Consider the following 20,384-nt stretch of genomic DNA (forward strand, 5'->3'; position numbering starts at 1 on the left):
AGGCAACATGATTTGAGGGCAAGGAAACCCACTGTCTGCAGTCTCATACGTCTGTCTCCAAAGGCGCAGGACAGTCACCCTCCGCCCCGTTCTCGGTTTTGGAGGCTTCCGCCTGGTGTGGTGGTGTCCTCGCGAACTCCGACCGTCCTCTTTCTTGATGTAGGTGAAGAGACTTACTCAGTGTCAACTCTACAGATGCCCACCCTTTAGCAAGACACGCAGACATTAATGAGCATGTGGTCATCTCAGAGGTACCATCCTAACTAGGTGGTAAAGTAGTATTAAATGGCAGATTCACCATTTACTAGCATACAGAGATATTCTTAGACGACCTATGCCTTTGAAATCGCTTTCTCACTCGAGATCAAGCTCACCACTGGATTATAAAATCAGCAAAGGTAGACTGAGACTTCTGGCCACCAGTGGCTCTGTCCCCACTTCTCAGTCCAGTGGAGGCACAGTCTTTGTAAATTTGCGGTGAATGTTCTTTTTGTTAATGTCCCCATCGTACTTTATTGCTCTCAAGGCTACTGAGGGCAAAATGAAAAAGAAAACAGGCTTTAAAGCTTAGTCTGACAATCACTTACTCCTGTTTTGCATTTACTTGCCTCATTTGAGTAAATTCCTCCTTACCTTGAAGAAATTGTACACACATTTGGACTGATTAATGTGCAAATCTTTATTGCTTTAATTCTAAGAATTGGAAATGTTTCTCGTTGAAATATTCAGCTCCTCGACATAGCCCCAAACAAGCTTTTTTAAAGCCCATTTTAATTATTTTTCCAGTCCAGTTTATGCCAAAACAAGCAATTCAGTTCTGACATTGTCTCTGCTCTAATTAAACTCCTCCAATTTGCAGTTCTTTTTCTCGATATTCATTTATCCGTGAAAGCCAAATTTGACCTAGGTATGTGGTGGTGGAGGACAAATGTGGAGTGTCTAAGCCCCATCCTCCCAATGAATATGACTTTACTGCGTCTCCTTTTCACAGCACTGCTAACAGTGTACGTAAACGTGGGAAAAAGCCACACCCGCTGCTGCTCGCCGCGTTGGCACCCACTGCTTGATTGTGCATTTAGCACATCCGCACGGGAACGTTTCTCCAGGATTTCCGAAACAGATGGGCAACGAGGCCGTGGAGGAGACGAGACGTTCCCAAGACCCCATCTGTAATTCGGGGCAGAGTGAAGGCGCAGGTCTCCCACCGCCTGACTACTCTACTCGTGACCCGTTTCCTGTGCTTGTTCTTTGCTTGTTTGCTTTTTCCTGGGCAGTGTTTGGGGGAATATAAAGAGGCCTCCTCTTTGCACGTGCCCGGGCCACGTTGTGCTGAATGCTGAAGTCCGGGGGCCATCGGCATGGCAGGACGGGCCTCGGGATGCGGTGGGCCGTACCGTGCTGCGGAACAGTTTGGACTTGACGGTCGGGGCGACCTGGACTGACATTCCAGCCTGGGCCTCAGGACATCAAGGAGGTCCAGGATGGTAAGCAAGTTCTCAGCCTCCACACCCTGCACTGCCCTCCCCTGCACTTGTGGGGATGAAAGGACTAACGCCTGTGATGTGCTGAGCATGCACCTGACAGTCAGGCCCCTAACAACAGGTTCACTGCTCTCTGCTGGCCCATGTTTACTGAGTGATGGTTAATGAGGAGCCACACGTGCCGAGGCGAAAGCAGGCTCCCTGCAGTGGGACAGGCAAAGATGACAGCCCCGGTTCCGATTGTACTCAGAACATACAAGCGTGTGTGCGTGTGCATATTTCTTTGCTTCTTCGGTTTTTACTATATCATCCTGCCTAAAGGAGGGTTGTTTTTGAAATATAAGGAGAACTCTTTTTTTAAAAACATTTTTTTTTTACTGTTTTTAGATAGAGAGGAAGGGAGAGGGATAGAGAGATAGAAACATCTTAACAGCTGTCTCCTACAGGCCCCCTGCTGGGGATTGAGGCTGCAAACCAGGCATGTGCCTTGACCTGGGATCGAACTGGTGACCTCTTGATTCATGGGTCGATGCTCAACCACTGAGCCACACCGGCCGGGCTCAGGAGAACTCTTTAGCACGTATTTAAGTCATGTTGTAGCACAGTGGGAGCTGGGTGGTACCGTTGAGGTTCCCCTGACTGAAGGAATTAGCAGAGAAGGGTCAGTAGTCTTACTCTTGGTGCATGAGCCTCTTTAAGTTAATAGCAAGATAATCTTTTACCATTTCTCACTGTGTCCTGCATTCATGCTTAGTAATATCCCTCCCACTTTGTTTTTTACTTTAATTTGCCTATAGTCTAATTTATTTTGGAAAACATTGTTCTAGACTGTTACCTTCCTCACTTACTACCATTTATGGCAGATTGCATTGTAACAGAAAATCACAGCGTTTTTAGGTCAGTATATTTCAATACGTTCAGTCCATTGCCTTGCATGCTTTCTAGGCAAGGTACTCAGTAATGGGAAGTGCCTGACCTTCCATGGAATTATAAGTCTCCTTGGAACAAATCCAGTTCTGTTTCCTTTCTCTGCCCTATGGCATTTTCCCCTTTTTTCTTCTGAGTTTAGGATGGCAAGCAGGTACTTCTTACCGTGCAAATGAATAGGTTTCTGGGTGATGATAACAGATCACACTAATTGGGGGTTGCTGCCTCTGCTGGAGCCTAAGACAGTGGCTCTCTTTATGAAGTGCTCGGACCAGCCCTGCCCGCTGCGTGCATTTGGTAGCTCCCTCCCCCTTTTCTAGTCGTCTTAAGGATATAGGCGCTTCTGTGAAATGGTTGCAGCTTCTGACCGATCCCTGATCATGCGTCTTTGCATTCTACACTTGCTTCTACCTCCTCAGTTGTCCTGTATTTTTTTCCTGCTGTTGATCCTCCACTCTGTGAATCAAATTAATAACGGGTTTTAAATCATTGTAAATTAGTTTGAAATTGCAAATCAAACTTATAAACTGGGGATCAAGTCAACATATATTTCTCTTCTCATTAACTTTTGGGAGAAAATATTCCCCATATAAGACTAAGAAAACAGTCCCTAAGATTTGAGTTTCAATTGTTTCCTTTGCCCTAAAGCACATCTGAAAGGACACCTTCCTGGCTTAACGGAGCATAATTTCTATTAAAGCCATAGTTTGTGGTCTCGGCACATTCCTCAGAGCCAGAGGCAGACAGTTGGGTGGTCTGAGTCACCTGTCGCTTAGAGGCCAAGTTCTTATGCTCCTTCCTAATGAATAAGCAGAAATGCATCTTCTCAAAGACAAGTGGGAAGGAGTAGAGAACCTTCACAAGATAACCAGTGACCTGGTTCTAAATTGGGGTGTGGTGGGTATTTTTCAAGAAATTAAAGACATATGATTTAGAGCTATTTTAATTTATTTTTCTAAATAGGCTAGGAATAGAAATTGGGTAGCTGATTTGGATAAAATAAAAATTCAGCTGCCATTCATGACAGTACCAAGGTCAGGTCCCTGTGGCCTGGGCCACACACTGCCCAGCACTTAGTGAGTGGCCGGTGCTGGTAAAAGACCGGGTGCAGCTTTTGCAACACCCGGAAGCAAGCAGCCTGGGAAGCCCCAGGCCTGACATAATACTCTGTTCCTGATGGGATCGCAGACCTTTTTATGTGCACGAGGGCACATGACTATTTTAAAGGGTGCACAACCAGGAAGGTTCCTGTCACCTGAATCCATTTCTGTAGCATTCACCCATGTGCCTTTCTTCTCAGCCAGCCAGTGCCCTGCAGGGCAGCAGCCTTCTCTCACTGCCCTTTGTTGTCCCCGAGGGCTGGCCACGCACCTGTCTTCTGTGGAACACGGGAAGGTGCAGGGGTGCCATGCCTCTGTGCAGGTGGCACTGACCTGGGAGAATGGGGACTCAGAGGAGAGATGTGAGCAGCAGGAGAGAGTCCGTGTCTGAGTCTGCCACCAAACCCACCTCCAGGACTCCTTGCTCTCCTTGCATAGGGAGAGAGGGGTCTTGTGGTTAGCCGGTGGCATTAATCACAGTCAGGTCAGAGGAAGGGAAAGTTGGGGACACGAGATAGCTCCTGTCCTCACTGCCACCTTACTTTTCACGGAAGCAGCTCCATGCAGCAGTGAACGCTTTTGTCCTCAGACAAGTCCATGTTGAAACACTAACGAGGTGCTGTCCAGTGTGATCCATGAGTCACAGTTCTCGCCTCTAAAACCAGGGGTAAGAAATTACACCTGTGGGAGTTGGGCAGCGAGGGAACGAGTGAACGATGTATCTGTCAGCCAGTCGGTACCTAGCAGTAATAGCTTTCAATTCCTGAGAATTTACATGGCCCAGGAGTGGACTGTTTTACTTGATTATCTCATTTAATTCTGGCACTAATCCTGCCAGGTAGGTACTATTATGATCCCCATTTTACAGACAAATAAACTGAGACCCAAAGAAGTTAACCCAGTCACCTAGGTAGTGTCTGATAAAGCCAGTACGTGGGGGCTGGAGGCTCGAATCAGAAGCTTGGGATCAGAAGCTTGGGATGGACTTCTATAGCTCCTCAAAGTAGGAATCCTGTGTTACTTATTTTTGTGTCCTGCCTCCCATTTTGACTTCAGGAATCAGAATAACACTTTATGGTATGTTAGATGAGGTCCCTCAATACAAAGATTTATAAAAAAAAAAAACACAAAAAAAAACAAAACAACAACAACAAACAAACCCAAAAAACACCTTTCAAACAATGGAATGCACCACCTTCCAGAGGAGGGAAACTGCCTTTGACATGTTCAGGCTGCAGCTGGCTGGCCTCGCGGGTCCTGTCTGGCTCTGAGAGCTCACGGTGCATGACTCTCCGCGCATGTCCACGTCACAGAAGGTGCCTCCCTGCTGGAGGAGGGAGATGCGCACACCTGTGGGTTGTGTGTTAAATTGTTCAGACTTCACTCTTACAAAACCTCCTCCTGGGGTCCTGCCCGCTCTCGTCTGAGCTTTCCTAAAGCAGCAGAGGTTCACTTCTCTTAGTTTTGAGAAGCGGGTGCAGGTGTCGTGTGGCACCTACTAAGAGGTGCAGTGTACATTATGAATGTAGTGCTGGCTGAGTGTATGCGAGTTAGTCCTTGCGTGCGAGGGACCATTTGGCACCTGTTCTGAGTACAATTGTTTAAGGGAGGAAAATTGCAAATGTACAGTTTTCTGCCCCTTTACAAGCCCCAGGAGCTGTCTGAGCAGTGAGCAGTGCTGACTGTCCTAGATGAGATTACAGAGCCTTTCTACGTAGGTGTTCTAGGTCTTTCTCATACCATTGCCAAATGGGATATTCATGGGAAATTACAGTGAAACCCAGTGTGTTGAAAATGTATGCTTCCTTCGGTGGAACATCAGGCATTATGTGGTAGGACTTTTTTTCTGGAGACAAGAATTCTCTTTGCCTGTTTTCCACGACTCAGCCTTTCTTAACTCATCTTTCTTATCCTTTAGAACTTCCTCTTCAGAGAAGCAGGAAAGCTTTCTTCATCCTTTTTTCTTCCCCCAGTTCAGCAAGAGCTCCACTTTTAAGTGGAAGAAATAATGCCGCAGGGATTGATGAGAAATTTCTTCTCTTTGCTGAATTGCACTGGCCTGTAAGGGACACCTGTCACATTTATGTTTCATATTAACCTTGCCTTACTTAACTCCCTCTGTGTAACACTGTACCACATCTTTTCATGGTTTTTAAGAAGCTCTATTAAGCAGCACAGTCAGAATTGTTGGGGACTTGAAGTATATTTCATCATGAAATTGATTTAATTTTTTGTGGATAGTCCCATACTTACCGATGCACTTAAAAATTTATATTATTTCCTGGAATATTTCATCACGTTTTTTTTTTATCACATCTAATCCTCACCAGAGGATATTTTTCCATTGATTTTTAGAGAGATTGGAAAAGAGAGGGAAAGACAGAGAGAAATATCGATGTGAGAGAAACACATCGATTGGTTGTCTCTTGCACAAGCCCTGACCGGGGCCGGGGTTGGGGAGGAGCCTGCATCGGGGTACATGCCCTTGAGAAGAATCAAACCAGGGACACTTTAGTCCGCAGGTCAGTGCTCTATCCAATGAGCCAAACTGGCTAGGGTTCCTGGAATTTTTAAAGATGGAATTGCGACGTTAATGCCACAGAACTTCTCATTTAACACGTGGTACTTAAGACATATGTAACAGACCTTCTTTAGAAAACAGCCTAAATACTCTTCAGAGAAATAAGATATTAATGTCATACCAAATATTCATGTTCATAAAGCAAAAAATAGCTAACAGGTTCCAAAGGAGCATCATCATCATCATCATCATCATAATGGAATAATTTGAGAAATGGCACCTGGGTTTTATTTAAAGGTGGTACGCCTCAGCGTTCCTGTCATCTGAAGACTTGATTGACGGGGACTGGAGGACCCGCCTCCAGGGGCTCCCCACCTGGCCCCTGGCCGGGGGCTTCAGTTCCTTTAGACGCTGGGCTTCCTCGGGATTGACAGGCAGTTGGCTTTCCCGAGTGAGCGAGCTGAGATCAAGTGGAGGAAATCCGGTGCCTTTACTACCCGTCTCAGAAGCCGCATGTGGCCACGTCCATCATGTTCTGTTCACGCAAAGTGAATCACTGAGCTCAGCCCACACTCAAGGAGGAAAATTAAACGCTATCTAATGTCGAGGGGCGGAGCATGTGTGGACATATTAAAACCCACGGAAGATATTATAACCTTCATGGGAGAGGATTGGCTCTTCGCGTTGGATTCCTATGTGTGGGGAAGATGTTTCCGGCTGTGCCCAGGACTTGATCCAAGCCACTCTGGGTGACTGAAGGTGCTGTGAAGGCTGGTGGGGCGGGCAGTAGGGCTCAGTTGCTCCCATATGACCTTGGGTATGACCTTGAGAAAAAGCCCCCTAGCCTCTGTGCTGTGTGCCGTCTAAAGGGGAAGCCTGGCTTTGCTGTGGCTGAGAGGTGAGTCAGCAGGTATGAGGCACTAGAGAATGCTGGCATCAGAGCGGTGGGCACGGGGCTGGCATTGGCATGGTCGTCGTGGCCGCCCGCAGGCTCCTGCTCCTCATCCCCCTCTTCTTTAGCCATGGATTCCTGCTTGCATCTCCTCTTCAGACTGGCTTTTTTCCTCCCTTCACAGCCTTCCTCAAACATCCCTTCATTCACACACACAACTGTTTTTTCCCAACAACATATCGCACAGCATGCAGGCCTGTGACATTCTCTGGGAGGGGCCGCAGAGCAGTGTTCCCTGGAGCGCCCCCCACCCCGCCCCCTGGCCCTGAGGCCCGGCCGCCAGGCAGCTGCAGCGGGAGGACGGTGAGGCTCTCAAATGTGTTGCCACCAATCAGCTCAGGGTTTTTCAGAATCTGGATTTCTGGCTTTTGAAAAATGAAGAGGTCTGGGCACAGGAGGCTCACATCCCCATGGCAACCACGGGAAGGATTGTGTGGCTGCAGTCTCTGTAGAGGAGGCACACCTCCCCCAGCGTGTCAGCGCCTTTTCTGCTGTCTCTGTCCAGCCCCTGGGCTCGTCTGCTCACTCACCTGCCTGGCTCTCGGTGGCACTGGGTTTGCCAGCCGTGCCCGGTGAACGGCCAGCACCGCGCGGCCCGGACAGTGCGTCCTCCCTCACACCGGCATTCAGGGGTGTCGGGGAGGCGGTGCTGCCTCACTTACACTTACATGGGAAGCGCTGCCCCTTCACAGCACCAGGCGCCTGTAAGGACCGCCTTTGGAACCACAGCATGAAGCTGGGCTGCGCCTGTCCTCACACCCGGCGGGCAGAGATCACAGGCCGCCCAGCTAGCTGCTAAGGACTTCGGAGTGTAGCTTAGGGACAAGTGTGACAGGGAGCTCTACGGACCACCCTCTGTGGCAGGATTGGGCATATTATGGGAAAGGGGCATCCTTGTCGGGGCAGAGTCCTGAGCCACTCATGGTTTCAGGAGTGAGAACTTGGACATGGTACTTAAAAGAAAAGACACTAAAAGGGGGCACTTCAGGGCACTGATAAGTAGCTGCCCGCCTGTCCCAGGTGCTTCCGCTGTGGTAGGCCATGGGCAGGGATGAAAGGGATTTGCGTGCCTTTCAGACCCTCCCAGCACAGAGGGAATGTGTATTCATGAAATAAACCCATGTGGAGGGGCGTATGTGAGACGGTGAGGACGGTCTCTGCCAAGAGACGTCGGTCCAGATGTTTCGGAGAATAAGGGGCAGGTACAGGTGTGGGGATGAGAAAGGAACTGACCGTAAAGCTGGTGTGTGTCTGAATCGCGTGGGTTCGAACAGTACATGTGCGTGCCTGGCTGTACCAGGGGCGCTCGCTGCCCGGAAAACTCATGTAATTGCAGAGCTTCTGTTTCCTTGCCTACATTTCTCCTTGGTTTTAAGCCATCCTGCACAGATTCCCTTGAGTTTGCTTTATTGTTTACTATTAACAGCTGAATGGCACCGTTTATTTGCTTGATAAACAGAACAACGTGACTTGAGAAAATTGGGAGGCCACTACTTGCAATGAGTTTATCGGAGTTTCATGGAAGTTAAATGTCACTTTTTTCTGCAAAAACACAGACCCACACCTTCACTTACTAACCATCTTTTCAGGTTTGTGTTCCTCCTGTAGACGGAGGCGGCCACGTGGGGTGCGGCGTATTGGGCGGATTATGCAGTGAATAGGACCGCAGGTCCCGCTGGGCGGTCCTCCCTCGCTTCCCTGGCAGCTGGTGGAGCTGGGGAGGCCGCTGGCACTGAGGCGCGTTCCCTTGGCGAGCTCTCGTTTGTCATTTATAATGGGCAGAGAGGAGACAATAAAGCATTTGGCTTGTTTTCCTTTCTCTGCCTTTACTTTAGGTAGAGATCCAGGCAGTTAATGAGCAATAATTTCATATACTTAGGTGTGAGCCATCTCTCCCCAGAAAACAGAAAAAGGAATGTTTGACTCATTAAATGGCTTGATCTGAGGGTGTTCAGATTTTTTTGTTTTTACTTTTACTTTTATTGTTTAACTCATAGTGATGGACGTGTTGTAGAGAGGGGAAAACCAAAAAGAAAAAATTAACAACCTTATTGTTTTAGAAGGTTCAGCCTTCAATGAACAGATTTTTCCAAATTCACACTGGGTTGATCAAATGAGGATGTTGTTAACAGTCTCACCAGGAGAAGCTGACGCCCTCACTTACACCATCATTCACAGTGTGTGGGGGAGATGGTGACTCCTCACTTACACCATCATTCATGGTGTGTGGGGAGATGGTGACTCCCTCACTTACACCATCATTCACAGTGTGTGGAGGAGGGTTCATCTGCAAATGGATTGATCCTGAGAGTAAGGGTAGAGGGTGCAGAACTGGGAGGGAAAGTGCATTCATCTGGGGCTAGCAGCTTGGGCTCTCTCATACCCCTAAACCCAAAGCCAGCAGAGAAGGTTACTGACCAGAATGAAAGTTTGTAATGAAGGCTTTCTGGAGACAATCAGAGACCTGTTTTGGTGGGACAACCTTGCTGAGGGACCTGGAGGTGTACAAACACCAGACTCCCCTCTCCTCCTGCCCTGGCCGGCCCAGGGCAGACAGGAGAGGAGCCCAGGGACATTGCCCGAAAGTCAGCCTTCCAGGACCTGGAGGGCAGGTGGGAAAGCTGAGCTCCAGGGCATGGATAGGTCCCAGTACATCCTTTTGATTGTCTGTCAAACATCCGCCTCAGGGGACAGAATCTTCTGGAATCTTCTGGCAACTCTACTGAGATTCACAAAAGGTCAACTTGGGGTGAGAGAGGGTGTGGCCAAACAATGCTAGACTCTGAGGTGGCGAGAGATTGGTTAAATTTCTCCCAGCCGGCTGCAGGGCCTGTTTTGCCAATGTAGTTTTTAATTTGCTCCAGACACGGTATCCTGACATTTGCTGAACAGCTAAATAAATAGATGAGACTCCAGCCAGCAGGTACAGCAGGTAGGCAGCGCTGGCAGCAGTCTCAGCACTGTCCAGCAGGATGTCTGTTAGTGGCAGTGACGTTTGATGCTGTTAGTAGGTGTCAAATAACTGCTCCACCTACATCCCCTGATCTAAACAGTACCGGGCAGCATTCCGCCAGCCTTTTAGCGAAGCCCTAATTCAAACTGATACTGATGTTTGTAATTACAGATTTTTTCATGGGTAACATTTTGGAGGCTTTAAAAAATTGTATGTTTTGCTTATTCACCTGGAGTTAAAATGTTGATGCTAAAGAACATTATCTCCAATGATAGTTTTGGAATTTAAAAGTGTGGGTGTCAGGTGGAGGTTGGAGGTTATTTCACTGGGGTGAACAAAGGGTAGGATGTTAAAGAATAAATGGGAACTTTGTTCTTACAAAGAAGTTTGGCAGTAAACTGACTTTCACAAATACCCCAGTGAACTCTGTTATGAGAAGAAGCATCGATGTGTTTTTAAAATTATTTTACTTAAAACAATTTTAATATAAACTTTAGTGTATGCTAAATAGCTTATAACTTATTGAGATCTTAACTGGAAACTTAAAATTTTATTTTTCCCAGTCTGATAGGAATTTTTGTCAACCCTTTGTTTTTCCAGAAAACAAAATGATCAAATAGGTTTATTGGAACAGATGTATGAAGCATCCAAGAATCGTTCTGTGCCGCTTTCATCTTACATTACACTTGTTATTTACAGAAACAGTGGGTTTTGCTATTAGCTAAATTTATCTTCATTTCTCTGTGGTGTGAAGTGTAAACCTGTGGTCCTAAGTTTTGGCTCTGTCTGCTTAGCTGATTTTTTTTTAATTGATGTCAGTCATGAGTAAAAGCAAAGAAATCACCCACATGAGCATTTTTTTCTTTCCTGTAAGAACAGTTACTGTGTGGAGACTAGAATGTAGCAACAATAGACAGATAGACACCCTGTTTATAGATTAATAAATGGGTCCTTCACCCAGTTGCCAATCTGATGGGAGTTCTCTATATTAACGCTCCGGCTAATGATGATGGAGTGTACATATTCACATCCATCAGGATGCCAGTCTGAAATGATTGGACACATGCTGCTCAGAAAGAATGTCAATAAATATTCTTAATCTGCAGCACTGTAGCTCCCATTGCAAATGAAATATAGATACTGCATCATGAGCAATGAGCAGCCTGCCTGAGAGCAATGCTCTGCTAGCTGGGGAGGCAGTTTTGTAACCCAGATATTTGTTACCAGTCATAAGAATAGCTCATTTATTAAGTGAGAGTTGTATGCCTTTTTAAAATCTTTTGATGCTTCCTGGTGAAAGGGTATAAAGCGTCCTGGCAGCTTTTGTAGGAACTATTAAACACGAGGCCACAAAGTACCGCATTTATGCCAGGAGTCTGAAATTCCTGCAGTGGCTCTGGTCCCCGGTTCGGAAGGATGTGGGAAATGTCTCTGTAAAAGATAAAACAAGCCTGTGCGGTTCCCTCAAATCTCCAACTTCTTTGACCTTTTTAACTCCCATCATGGTTGCTGGCAGCTGGGGAAGCGTTTGCAACCCGGGTCTGGCGGAGGCTCTCATGGTTCTTGGCTGTGAAAGCCTGCCCTTTGCAGGGACTTATACAGATGATCAAATAGTGAAATGATTGGCATGTTTGGGCAGAAGGACCTAGCTCCCTGTACCACCCAACCACCCAGGACGCCAGCTCCTGAACACCTTTCTTGCCAGCTCTCTGGAATCAAGCTTTGAGCCCTTTGACTCTTGCAGAAAATGAGGTGTTATAAGTTAGAGCACAGGTAGGCTGTGCAGCTCGCATAAGCTAGAATTCATGCAATTTGACCGGCTGACTTTTTCATAAAGCTTTCCATAGGCCTTCTGCTTCATAGGAATTTTACAAAGCTTTGACTTAAGGAAAAAGGCACTCTCTTGGGAGGAAGTATGGCTTTACCATTTATATGCTGCAGTATCCGTAGTATTTTTAACTTGTTAACATAAACCAGTGTGCTCAATGGAAGGTGCCCTGGTCCTATCAGGTACTGGGACTCGGTCTTCAAATATTTTGGTTTGCATATGTAATGCATACATATAAAAGAGATTGGAGAGATCATGCTGGAGGGAGTTGGGTTTACTCACTGTTTAGCAAAATATATGTTATGTAACTCCAAAATGAGGGCGCAAAGATGATGCACTTGATGTGGCTCTTCCCTCGCTGTCCTGGCAGGCATTGTGAATAGGTCCCACGGAACCGGGTCACGGACCATTGTCCTCAACACAGCACTCCCAACAGCCACTCTGTTCCCATCACTGCATCACCTGATGGCTAAAATCTGTATCAGCAATGATGTCTGAAATGGCATAGTTCTCTATGAGAATTTTACTTATCTTAATTAGAAATCATAACAGTGGCAAAGGGGGTCAATTCCAGCGTGTCAAAAATGGGGGAGGGGGCTGAAAAGTCTGCAGAGAGGGGTCTGGTAGGGACAGCTGTCCCAGTTCAGGGCAGCCTCTAGGTTTTGAAGGCCAGGACCACTCATACGATCATCACCACTCCTTAGTCCCATCTAAGTAGGTATTGCAAACCATGAGCTCTGGACAACTCTTTTATCAATAAACAGGAGACCCTGGATTGTGAAGGACCAAAGTTCACCTTCCACAAAACTATAAAAGGTATCTTATTTCTGATCCATTTTAAATGGACAGTGAGATTGGAAAGCAAGAAATACTTGTGCATCAACAGAGCACTCAGGAGTGTGCCCCTGAAGCTTGGAAACAAGACCACAATAGAGCTGGGACTCTTGGTTAATCATAAAGTCACTGGTTATAGAGAGACAACCAGAGGGACTAGAAAGAGCAGGACTTGGAAGTAGGACTGACTTGGTCCAAATCCTGGCTCCATTGCTTGGTAGGTGTGGCCCTTGAACACGTTATTTAAGGTCTTAGAGGCCCAGTTTACTTATCAGAGAAGGTTGAACTACATAATTCCCAGCCCAAGGAAAATGAACTCTAATAATTAAGCCTCCATCCCGTTTTGCTGATTTCAGTAAGGAAACGATTGCAGGATACAAGCCGGGGAGAATTCAGGAGGAAGGGAACAGGCGTCAGGGACAGTGAGACACGTTTCCTTTGGGTCACCCTGCCTGTCCTCAGAGGTCAGTCCTGACGGGAATTTGGCTCTTCGTCCCAATGTTCACTCATCGGCTGTCATTCCCGCCATCAGTTTTGCACTTAGAATGAAATGATTGGGTTTGTCTTGATTGGGTAATTAGAAAAACCAAAATACTGTTTGGTACTAGGGGTAATGTTTGCGATACTTCCTTTGGATCCTGAGGTCATCAGGCTTGAGGGTGAACTCATTAAAAGTGCTTTTTCCTTGGAAGAAAATAAAAGGGCAGAATGGGAGGGTGTTTTCCAATAAATATTATTTTTCTCATGTTATTTGTAGCTAGTTGGGGGGTGCATCTTTGCTTTAATCCAAGGATCCTTGAATTCATACAAAAGAAAATAATTTCAAACTTCAAGAACAAACCAGTGGTGGACAGCAGGCTGCGTAGCTTGCCCGGATTCCAGCAGAAGGCGAATTGGGTCCTAGCTGAAGTGATCTGTTGGCTCATATGTGATGTTACAACGAAGCCCACGATTGAAGTCCTCCCTGTATCACGTCCTGATTGACTGAATCCATTTAGACTCCCCTCTGCTGTAGCAGAGATTTTTATTAAAAACAGGCAGACAAACACCAATTATCCAAGCTGCTGCTAATTTTCTTCATCATTTATTTGCTTTTGTTGGCTGCCAATGGATTAGAAGACATGATTAGAATTCAGCAGGGAAATAAAAACAACAACAAAAAGAAAGACAGTTGCACAAACACATATGGTTAAACAAGAACAACAACGTTCAAAATTAAAATAAATTTAATTTTAAAAAGTCTTTACCTTGCCCGGCTGGGGTGGCTCAGTGGTTGAGCGTAGACCTATGAACCAGGAGGTTACAGCTGGAATTCCGGTCAGGGCACATGCTCAGTTTGCAGGCTCGATCCCTTGTGTGGGGGACGTGCAGGAGGCAGCCGATCCATGATTCTCTCTCATCATTGATGTTTCTATCTTCTTTCTCCCTTCCTCTCTGAAATCAATAAAAATACATTTTTAAAAACTTTGTACAGTCTTTATGTTGCCGAGTGTCAACACGCTTGCTTGATTCTTATCAGCAAGCCCACTGCAGTCGGGTTCAGTTCCCATGCTGAACTGGAATAAGCAGAGGCAGACGCAGTAGTTCCATTTACTGCGCCGAATGCACATGCTGCAGCAGGTTTTAAATGCAGAACGGCACTTAAGCATTTGCAATAACCGTTGCAAAATGGCCGGCTTATTACCGGAGTCCTTTTGCTTGTTCCCTTCAGCCAATATCAGGGAGTGAAAGAGAATAAAGTGAAGGCTTGCCCTGGCCAGTGGGCCCAGTGGTTAGAGTGTCAGCCTGCTCACTGAAGGATTACAGGTTCCATTCCCAGTCTAGGGCATGTGCCTCGGTTGCAGGCCTGATCTCTGGCCCCAGCTGGGGCCCATGCAGGAACAAGTCAACCAGTCTACATGTCTCCCTCACATAGATGTCTCTCTCGCTCCTTCTTCTCTCCCTCTCTTCCTCCTTCCCTTCCTCCCTGCCCTTCTCTATTAAAAAAACAACAACAACAAAAAAAACCTATAAAACAAAAAACAATGGGAAAAATATCCTCGGGTAAGGATTAACAACAGCAGAAAAAGGAAGACTTAAGTCATTTTATGAACTTGTTAAAGATACAGGTTTTGTGTGTGTGAATTTTCCTGACTGGGGTTCCATCGTGTTCATCAGATACTCAAAATTATTATGTTTCCCAAAAAAGGCTTTAGTCATGATTTTTATTGCTTGGCTTGTTTATTTGGAGTTGAGAGGAGTTTGTTAAATACCAAAGGCTGTTGTTGCTTTTCTTCTTTTGAATCTCAATCTCTGCTTTTAATCATGGACTGATATCGGCGGCAGGAGCGCAAAGCCAGGCACAGAGACATGAACCCCTGCACCTGGGCTGCGGGCACCCGCGCAGCCGCCATAGCTGCCGCCCTGCTGGCTCCGCAGGGGCCTCACTGGGTGACTTTCCTTTTGAGAAACAGTGAATAGCAGCCTCTGTTCCCCAAGCACTTGGGGGCCTTCCCGTTTCTCTGGGCATTAAATAGACCCCCTTGGACTTCTCCTTCACATTCTCTTTCTCAAGGAAAAAAAAACAACTATTCAAATCGCTGTTGCTGTCCTCATGGAGTAGCAATTAGTGCATATGCTAATGAATGGGCCCTGAGGCTCACATTGAAAATCTGACATGCTTTGTAGGTGCTAAATAACACTGTCACAATGCTTTCATTTTCAAACCCCCTTCATTCCGTTCTCGGTTTCAGGTTACAGATTACAGTAAGTAGTTAATTAGAGCAATGGGCCCAGAGTGAAGCTTAGATCTGACTCCTGTTAAAGTACAGACTGCAGCCAAGTACTTCACAGGGGCGAGAAGGGTGAAGCAGGGTCCTCCCATCCAGGGGTGATGCCTCTGGGTGCCGGGGTGCCCGTGCCTCCGGAGCACCTGTGCCTTGTGGCTTCTCATGTAAAACTGCGAACTGTTGGTTTCACGCAAACTCTCCTCCTTCTCTCTCCCTTTCTCGCTGCTTCTCTCTCTCCCTCTCTCTCCCTCCTCCCCTCCTGCCTCTCTCCCTTTCTCCCACATGCAGTACTTTTCTTTCTTGCTCTCACTCTCTCTTTCCTGCCGCTGCTGTGCATGCTGGCATTGTAATCTCCTTATACTCTCCTCTGTCCCTCCCTCCCGCTGCTGTCACTCTCCCCAACTCCAAGGGAGGCTACTTTCAAGACTAGCCTTCACCCAGCTCTGGAAAGAGAAGGAATCAGCAAAAAGATCCAAGGCCCTGGCCACCGGCCACTCCGCTCAGCCTGCGGTGACAGCCCGGCCTTCCTCCTGGCTGCTCTGCACCGAGGGCCTGGCCTCCCCCCTGGTGACCTGGAGCCTCGCCTCCTCGGGAAGCCTCTCTGGGCGCAGCAGCTGCGGCTCTGACCGCCCAGGCCTTAGTGAGACGCCTATACAGTGGGAATAATAGCGCGTAGTCCATCAGGTTGTTGACAGGACTAAATGAGCTAATGCATGTGAAATGCTTAGTGCATGCCCGTAAGATACTGAATATATATACTGTATATGCAGTTACTTCTTTTACTTTAAATCCCCGTCCTCTTATCCTCCTCCTCTTTGGCAACCAGCAGTTTGTTCTCTATCTATGGGTCTGTTTTGTTTATTCGTTTGTTGTTGTTTTCAAGATTCCACATTTAAGTGAAATTATATGATATTTTCTTTCTGTCGACTTACTTCACTCGGCGTGATGCCCTCAGAGCCGGACGGGCGCTGCTGGCTTCCAGGTCTGGCTCTAGGCTGGTCTCTGCAGGCCTTGAGGACAGCGGTGACGCCTCACTCACCTCTGCAGGCACATCCCTTTGTGCCTGGTCAGGGGGGTGGCCAGTCAGTGTCTGCTGACATGAAATCCGTCCCCCCGTCCCCCCCCCCCCCGAGGCGGCCCGTGGTAGGTGTGGCGCTGTGGCAGAGACGTGCCAGCTGGGGGTGCGAGCCTGCGTGCCCGTGGAGAGGAGCCAAAGGAGACCGCACAGGAGTGTTGCCTTTGGGGGATGGGGTGCCGGGGGAGAGGGGAATGCACTGCATTGGAGAACAACAGGCCCCACTTCTCAGCAAGTCTAACCAAGCCAGTTACGCCTGCTGTTGGCAAAGAGGGCTTTTCCTTGGGCAGCACCAGTGCAGGCAGTGTCCCGTGCAGAGTATGTTTTCAGGGTCAGGTGCTCAGTAAACTCAGAGATGCTGTAGGTAAAGAAACGCATGGACCTGGCCCCCGGAGGCAGCAGGTCCACAGCCACATTGTCACGCCTTCCAGGACCCACCACCGAGCAGACGGGTCACAGGGCCCGGGCCTCTGGTCACCCCGCCCACTCCTGTCCGTGTCGAGGAATTCACGACGTTTGTGCTGTGATGCGAGCACTCCGTGGAGAGCTCATACTGTTTGATACGGATTAACAGGAGGTCACTCAAGTTCTGGGCCAGCACGGCTTCACTGAGTGGGCAGAGGCGTGCGGTGCCCATGCGAGTTCGGCTGGAAGGCCTGGCTCCCCACTCACCGGGCCTGGTTCCGATTGTCTCTCGGACCCTGGAGTCAGCATTGCTCTGAGTGTTTTTCTTTCATTGTTCTGGCAAGTTCCTCTCCATCCCACAGCTGTTTGGAAACTGCTCTCTGCCGAGCCTCCAGCCTCGGTGCTACCAGCGTTTAAACGCAGCTATTAGGGAGCAAGCTCCTGCACCGGTCAGCCTGCTGCGAGTGTAACAGGAGTCGCCGGGATCTGTAATTGGGTTGGGAAATACTGCTCACTTATTTTAGTCTTAAGTCATTACCTTCTTATTGAACGTCAATAACTTTGCTTTTCTATTATATTCACATTCAACATAGCTGCAGTTTACTGAAAGGTTTTTTAACTCTTACTTGCTGTCTAGGTAGCCTGCCCACTTACATCATTACTTGTTGAAATAAGTGCATGTATAGGGTAGCCTCTATGGAAAACAGTATGCAGACTCTTCAAAAAATAAAAAATAGGACTGCCACACGACTCAGTAATTCCACTTCTGGGTATTTATCCAAAGAAAACAAAAAACACTGATTCAAAAAGATACATGCACAGCTAAGTTGACTGCAGCAGCACTTACAATAGCCAAGATATGGAGGCAACCCAAGTGTCTCTCAGTACATGAGTGGATGAAGATGTGGTGCGTTCACACAATGAACTCTTACTCAGATAAGAGGAATGAAAGCTTGCATCTGCAGCAACCTGTGTGGACTCGAGGGCATTATGCTGAGACAGAAAGAAAATATCATGTAATTTCACTTAAATGTGGAATCTTGAAAACGACAACAAACGAATAAACAAAGCAAAGTAGAAACAGACCCATAGAGAACAAACTGCTGGTTGCCAAAGGGGAGGAGGACAGGAGGATGGGGATTTAAAGTAAAAGAAGTAACTGCATATACATACACATATTCAGTAAGTGCTTTACAGGCATGTACTGAGCATTTCACATGCATTATCTCATTTAGTCCTTGCAACAACCTGATGGACTAAGCGCTATTCTTCTCATTGTAAAGGTGAAGAAACCTTATTCAAGGCAAGGCATGTACCTTGCCCAAGGTGCGTGCCGGCCCCGCTCTCACAGCTGGCATTAGGGAGAATAGGGGGCTATCTAGAGAAGTGATGTGGAACTTCGCCACTGCTCCTTGGTAGCTTTGTGACCTTGGGCACATCCTGTGAATTCTCTGAATGGCTCTGTCAGCTCCAGAGGGCTCCCCCTCCCTTTACTTTCTGAAGAGTTTTCTGGCAGGAATCAAATTAAAAATGAGGGTTCGTATAACGGCACTTTCTAAAACAGCGAAGTGCTGAACAAACGTGAGGCGCTCCTTCTCGTGCGCTTTGTGCAGCCAGTTTAGCAGATGGAACGACGGGACTGGCACTGGCATGCAGCCCTCGTATATGCTTTGCAATTAGTGTAGCCTCATTTAATTGTGATTCCATTGTTGGGATTTTGATGCCTCCCGCTTGATGAATGGCCATTTTTCTGGGGGTGTTATCAGTTAATCTAGGTAATGAATTCTCTTCATTATCTTGTTCTTCATGTTAATTATACGGGATTTTCTTATGCCTATTTATCAAGTCAGGACAAGTACAATTTTCTTTTTGCCCACACGCCTTTGAATCTGGAATATGCAGAAACAGGTTAACATGATTGGTTTAAATTTACATTTCTGATAAGTTCCAGTCAGTGGCTTGACTTTTCTTACATCCTTATTTATGGTATAAGCTTGTATCTCTTCCTTTTGGGGGTCTATGTCCTTTTTTAAAAAATGTTGTTATCTTAGACAATTAAACTATCTCTGACTTTTGAGAGAGTACCTCTAGCATATCAAAATGGTATTAAGTAAGCATGGAAAGCGTCTATCTTTGCATATTAATATGAAACAACAAATAATAACGTTCTAATGTTGAAATATTCCACGAAGCACCATGACAGGTAAAATTTAAGTGTAAACCATGGGAAGAAAAGACATTAGTGCATGAAATCTTAAATGACACTACTCTTAAAAGAACAGTTCCAGACAAGTGTCTAAGGAAAAGCAGAAGACCGTGTATAATGAGTGAGTGGTGACTGAATTCATTTTGAGTTCAGAGAAGTGATTGATGGGCTAATATCGGCTAATGTTATATATTGATATTTATTAATTTAGCATTAAATTTTAACTTTCATAATATTTTCTAGGCCTTTTGTTTAATATTTACGTTCCGTGTTTTTTTTTTAAATCTTTTTTTTATTTGCCTCTTTTGTTTAGCCAGTTATTTTTGAGAATGTTGGCCGTCAGCATTTTGATGGGCACCTTTCTGCTTTTGACTTCAGGTTGAAGCCATCCTCGTCAATATTTTTGGTGGAATTGTCAACTGTGCCATCATTGCCAATGGGATCACCAAGGCCTGCCGGGAGCTGGAACTGAAGGTGCCTCTCGTGGTCCGGCTTGAAGGTGAGTTATGGGTGATCTCCACAGCCCATCACCCTTCTGCCAGGTCAGGTGACTACAGTCCATCACCCCTCTGCCAGGTCAGGTGACCACAGTCCATCACCCCTCTGCCAGGTCAGGTGACTACAGCCTATCACCCCTCTGCCAGGTCAGGTGACCACAGTCCATCACCCCTCTGCCAGGTCAGGTGACCACAGTCCATCACCCCTCTGCCAGGTCAGGTGACCACAGTCCATCACCCCTCTGCCAGGTCAGGTGACCACAGTCCATCACCCCTCTGCCAGGTCAGGTGACCACAGTCCATCACCCCTCTGCCAGGTCAGGTGACCACAGTCCATCACCCCTCTGCCAGGTCAGGTGACCACAGTCCATCACCCCTCTGCCAGGTCAGGTGACCACAGTCCATCACCCCTCTGCCAGGTCAGGTGAGCAGCGTGTTCTGTGCTTACAAACTTCCTGAGAGAACAGAAGGAAGCACAGGAGTAAGTAAGATGAAATAAGTGCAGCATGGCAGTGATTCTGCGAGCATCTAATAGGCTCATGTAGATTGTAACTCTCTAAGAATGGCATATGTTAGGATTCTCCAAATTTTCCAAATGCATTTCAGAGTGGAGCCCTTTTATTATGAATCATGTTGTGAGATTAGTGTTTTGAAAGAAACAGTTTGAGATGCTGCTCCAAGAATTATTCATCAAGAGAAGGCAATGGCTGTGGTCTAGCACTCCTGATCTGCTAAAATTGTGGACCCAAAGAGCTCTGGCTTATTTGAGTTGTATATTTCATTATTATTGATTAATTCAATAATTTCCTAAGTGGAACTTTAAAAATATGTTTAAAT

General features: G+C 46.8%; 1 protein-coding gene across 1 annotated transcript in view; it reads left to right on the forward strand.

The window, feature by feature from the left end:
- SUCLG2 (succinate-CoA ligase GDP-forming subunit beta) overlaps nucleotides 1-20,384 on the forward strand; it is a 233,953-nt gene that overhangs the window by 195,558 nt on the left and 18,011 nt on the right. Inside the window, exon 10 of the mRNA XM_081106616.1 lies at nucleotides 19,429-19,549. Within this exon, the coding sequence (XP_080962742.1) occupies nucleotides 19,429-19,549 (121 nt within the window). The remainder of the gene's footprint in view (nucleotides 1-19,428; nucleotides 19,550-20,384) is intronic.

This window comes from Myotis nattereri (genome assembly GCF_964212035.1).
Source record: "Myotis nattereri genome assembly, chromosome: 14".
NCBI classification, from domain to species: domain Eukaryota; kingdom Metazoa; phylum Chordata; class Mammalia; order Chiroptera; family Vespertilionidae; genus Myotis; species Myotis nattereri.